The 5,348-nt window shown below is 37.8% G+C and overlaps 1 protein-coding gene across 1 annotated transcript in view; it reads left to right on the forward strand.

Annotated features, from left to right (window-relative positions):
- Positions 1-2,419, forward strand: part of LOC125040892 (26S proteasome non-ATPase regulatory subunit 6-like) — a 4,088-nt gene extending 1,669 nt beyond the window's left edge. The window contains exons 3-7 of the mRNA XM_047635675.1: positions 649-794; positions 900-1,055; positions 1,304-1,476; positions 1,687-1,855; positions 1,992-2,419. Of these exons, the coding sequence (XP_047491631.1) occupies positions 649-794; positions 900-1,055; positions 1,304-1,476; positions 1,687-1,855; positions 1,992-2,166 (819 nt within the window). The 3' untranslated portion in view covers positions 2,167-2,419. The remainder of the gene's footprint in view (positions 1-648; positions 795-899; positions 1,056-1,303; positions 1,477-1,686; positions 1,856-1,991) is intronic.
- Positions 2,420-5,348: the final 2,929 nt, after the last annotated feature.

Below are 5,348 nucleotides of genomic sequence, written 5' to 3' on the forward strand. Positions count from 1 at the left end.
ACTTGTGCTAAGTCACCAATGATTTAGTTATGAGTAGTACTTGTCTCACCTTTTTATCCTTTGCCTTGATTTATAAGAATATTTTGTTATCTTATATTGTTGTTACTAATTTTAATAACATTATAGTAATTATAATGCTTAAGATAAAAATAACATCATCAATATTGATAGCATTAGGAAAAAAAAGTTTTTCCCGCAAATTCAAGGAAAAGTGAAATCAGTTGTCACAAAGTCTGCTGATTGACATATATATGTATCATAGGGTTGATCAGAATTTCTTAGGCCTGAAGTAAATGTCACTTTGAGCTGTTCTCTTTCTAGATTTTTTAACAGTTCCAGAACAATTGATTATAAATTACAGATAATAGGAAGTAAGGTGTATGTACAGTAAATAACCATGAAGTCATTGATTTACAGTAACCCTCCAACCCTTCCTTAATAACTAAACTGCTCCCTCTGTTCCATTCTGCATCTGCTTGTAAAATATGCAATCTTTAGTCTCCGCATAAATCATTTTTATTTTCACTCTTAGATACTTTAGATATATAAGTTGCATAGAAATAACATGATGCAATTGGTGGGGTAAATATAGACTTCAGTGACATGACCAGATATATAGCACTTCATGATTCCTTTTCACCTATTTAGGAGGAGGCTGTGAAAGCATTTGCCAAGACATATGATAAGACAGTGTCCCTGGGCCAGCGCCTCGACCTCGTCTTCCACAACATCCGTCTCGGGCTCTTCTACCTAGACCACTCCCTCATCACACGTAATTTGGAGAAGGCAAAGAGGTGGGTGTTTTAAATTTGTTGTTGTATTTTTATTTCAAAGGAGTTAAGTTGGAATATTAAAAGAAATTACATAAGTGAACTCTAACCAGTTTTGTACCCTTACAGCTTGATAGAAGAAGGAGGAGACTGGGACAGACGCAACAGGTTGAAGGTGTATGAGGGAGTGTACTGCATGGCAGTCCGGGACTTCAAAAAGGCCGCTAACCTGTTCCTTGACACAATTAGCACCTTTACGTCATATGAACTCATGGACTACACTAGGTAACTAAAGATTGCAGATTGTAATGAGAGTAAGAGACAGAGACAGTGTGTGTTATAATTATTTTCTTATGAATTTTGTCTCTCACTTCATTTCTTTTACTTTTCATCCATTTGTTCTACTGTCTATTTTCATTGAAAATCTCTTTGAAGGAAAGTAAACTCTTGTTTTATTAAATCTACTTCTTTTTTCCTTGTATCAGAAACCTTAAACATGCCGAAAAGCACTGAAATACCAAAATTTCTCACAGGTTTGTAGGCTACACTGTTCTTGTGTGTATGATTGCCCTACCGCGCAACGACCTTCGCACAAAGGTGGTCAAAGGGTCGGAGATTCAAGAGGTGCTTCACTCTGCAGATGACCTCAGATCTTACCTTCTTTCTCTTTATGAATGCCAGTACCACACCTTCTTCCAGAAGTTGGGTAAGTAACTTTATGTTTGAGGTCTACTAGTTGGAATATGTATCCAGTCAGCTTTGATAACATTTTAATAGGCTTTGATTTTGGAAAAGAATATTCTTAGAAGTTCACCATTTGACTTCTTACATTTATCTTTATCTATTTTTCTTTTCTTTTTTTCTGTTTTTTTTTCATTTTTTAATCTCGTATAAATACATTTCTCTCCTTGTCCAGCGTGGGTTGAGGGTGAGCTACGCCACGATCGCCTGCTGGCACCCCATTACAGGTACTATGTGAGGGAGATGCGCATCTTGGCCTACACACAGTTGCTCGAGTCTTACCGGTCCCTCACACTGCAGTACATGGCCACTGCCTTTGGTGTCTCCACAGAATTTGTTGACAGGTTAGCTCTACGAGGCTTTAGTAATCTGCATTGAACTTAGTATGTTTTCTTTGATTAGAGATTTAAGATAAGAATGGCAAGAAAGAAATATTTCAACTGTTGTTGTGCGAGTTTAAAAACTTTTATGCTCTTTCAGGGAACTGTCAAGATACATTGCTGCTAATCGTCTCCACTGTAAGATCGACAAAGTGGGAGGTATTGTAGAGACCAATCGACCAGACTCTAAGAACTGGCAGTACCAGGCCGTGATCAAGCAAGGAGACATTCTCCTCAATAGAGTACAAAAGTTATCGAGGGTCATTAATATTTAGGTAGTAACGTTTTTCACTTTTTTTTTTTTTTCCCCATTTTGTATTTTAATATGTGCTTTATTTTTCATCTCAACCTGTCAGAAAGTTACATGGACTCTAATGGAAGTCTTGGTTAGAGGATGTCGTTCTTGAGTTGGAAGTAATTAGGGCCTAGGGATGCCTGGGGCTGTTATGTGTAAATCGTTTTAATTTAAACCATGGAAAATATTTAGAATGGAGTAAAAATTTCTACAATAATAAATGAATAAACAGATTTTCTTTTTTATTCTTTTCCTATATGATACAACCCATTTTTGAAAAATGGATGGGTGGTAAATGCACATGTATGTATAGATTGGGAGAATGATCTTTTTTGGACTTTTGTGCTTCACTTTCTTTAAGTTCCGGTGTACCTTTGTATCTGGGGAACCATCACTTACATAAACAATGTGCATGAACACAGGTATAACAAAGATAGAGTGAGTGACGTTAATTATATATTATAAGAATCTGTATTAGTTAGAATGACAGATCTGTTTCCTTCTTCACTCCTGTTTAGTCTTTTTAAATTTTCTTTAATATCAGGTTCTTGATTAGTATATCAACAATATCTTCTTTCAATTTTCTCTCTATATTACATTTTAAGGACATCTTTAACTTTTCAAAATTAACTTGGGAGTTAATTCCCTTATTCAAAGTCTCAAAATTTGCAGAGAAAATTGTGTGCTTACAGTCCTCTTATTCTGCATACCTGTGTCACAACTGAGACTGCAGAAAGGGGAGATATATATATGCTTTTGTATTTGTGTGCACGTGTCAGAGAACAAAGAATAGATTAATGAGATAACTATCTCAATACGTAAAATGGTTTCCTGCATAATGTTTTAAGACGAACTATGACCAGGGAAGAAAAACATGTAACTGCACCCATGTTTGTTTTTCATACCTATGTAGGGTTTTATTTTCATGCAGTTAGCTCACCCATAATGACAACTGACACCGCACTGACCCATGTGCCAGGATCCATGCAGATTCTGCTGCATAAAAAGAAAAAGTAGAAGCATAGTAAATGTCAATTTACCTCACTCGCTATGCTCTTGGCTGTGGGATATGCAATTGTTTCGGTAATGAGGCTTTAACCTGCTGCTGCTGGAGATGGCATACCCACTGAAAGTTTAGTTTATTAATTGTCTCTACACATAAATGGCTTTACAATTACAAAGTCATCAGTAAGCCAATTATGAGTACTACCTATCTCGCCTGTTATCCATTTCCTTGATTTTTTGTTTTTTTTTTTTTCTAGTATCTTACATTACTGTCAGTAATGTCAATAACATAATAATTACAAGTCTGTAATAATGATAATAACAGGATTGATATTGATAACATAAAGAAATCCAGCAAACTCATGGAAAGGTGAAATCAGGGGAGTCATCAGGTCTACTAATAGACTCCTTTATGGTTCAGCACTTGTAAAGCCATGTAAGTGCAGACACATTTCACAAAGTACATTTTCTTGGTGACAAGGTTAAGGCTTTGAGGGGCTTTCTTCTCAATGACCAGTCAGGGCTAAATAAGCAAACTACACAACTTGGAAATCACTTGTGCAAGACATGTTAGGACGTCACCCTGGAGTGAGTTGAGTTAGAACATAACCTTTCATTTGTCAAACTTTTAAATACATGATTACTTATGGTGTATGTGCAGAACAAAAAGCAGTAATGGTTAAGTGATGCACATACAAGGAAAATTTAAGAATCTGATTTCTCTAAATAGGTAGTCAATATAATGAGGAGGAAACTACAGACATTTTGGTGTGTTGCCAAGGAGTGACATTTTAGTTTCACTTTAACCCCTTAACAACAGGTCACGTGTATATGTGTACCCTGTGTGGACCTGTCCGGACAGGAATGCGTATTCACGTGCTCCATTTCTAACCCATCCCTCTGGGAATGTGAAATGGGCGTGATTGCTGTATGGCTGTATGAATGACTGGTTTTGAGCTAGTTTGTATGTATACAGGTCTTTATATTGGTAATTATGTTTGTGTAACTATATGTGTACATATATAGATGTATGTATCTGTTCTTAGTCGTGTTTGTGTTTGTCAACTTGTGTTTTTATGTATCTGTGGAAATATGTGCACTTAACTGTGTGTGTGCGTGTGTAAGTCGGTAATTTTACATGTGGAAGTGCGTGTGTGAATTGTATAAAATTTTACGCATTCTTTCATTGCATATTTGTTTTGTCTGCTGTGTTTGTGTTTCTCGGTCGTTTGTGTTGGGAAATCTGTGCATGTATCTTTGAGAGTGTGTGTGTAATGTAGTAATTGTGAGTGAAAGTGCATGTGTGAATTGTACAAAAGGTGTTTTTTGTTGTTTGAGTGACGGACATGTGTTTGGAAGTTTGTGCCATGATGCTCGTCTCCACTGTGCTTGTGTACATGTGTGTATGTGTGCAGGTGTTTACACATGCGTGTGCGTGTGTGAGAGAGAGACTGCCATGATGCTCATCCCCACTGCATTTGCATGTGTGTGCATGTGTGAGAGAGAGAGAGAGAGAGAGAGAGAGAGAGAGAGAGAGAGAGAGAGAGAGAGAGAGAGAGAGAGAGAGAGAGAGAGAGAGAGAGAGAGAGAGAGACACAGAGACACAGAGAGAGAGAGACACAGAGACACAGAGAGAGAGAGACACAGAGAGAGAGAGACACAGAGAGAGAGAGAGAGAGAGAGACACAGAGAGAGAGAGAGAGAGAGAGACACAGAGACACAGAGAGAGAGAGAGAGACACAGAGAGAGAGAGAGAGACACAGAGAGAGAGAGAGAGAGAGAGAGAGAGAGACATCTTGCTACGTGACTTTCACGCCATTTCCAGCGTGTATCTCACGTAATATCACTTCCTTTTTTCTTGCATTTACAAGTGGATCCTCCTCAGAACCAACCTGAGGAGGCTCCCCAGCAGGCGCACATGTCAGTCGACACCCCTTTCCGCAGGTGGCGGAGATGTGCGTTCTGCTAGAGGACCGACCAATGCAGGAAGGAGACCAGAGTCATGTGTTCCAGCTGCGACATTTCCCTATGTCCGATGCCATGTTTTCAGGCATTCCATGCCTGAAAACACTAATTTGTATATATTTGTACATATATAAATATGGATTTTTTTTCCATTGTTTACAAAAATAAAAATTTGTCTTACCACTTACAAAC

This window comes from Penaeus chinensis, chromosome 29 (genome assembly GCF_019202785.1).
Source record: "Penaeus chinensis breed Huanghai No. 1 chromosome 29, ASM1920278v2, whole genome shotgun sequence".
In the NCBI taxonomy this organism is placed as follows: domain Eukaryota; kingdom Metazoa; phylum Arthropoda; class Malacostraca; order Decapoda; family Penaeidae; genus Penaeus; species Penaeus chinensis.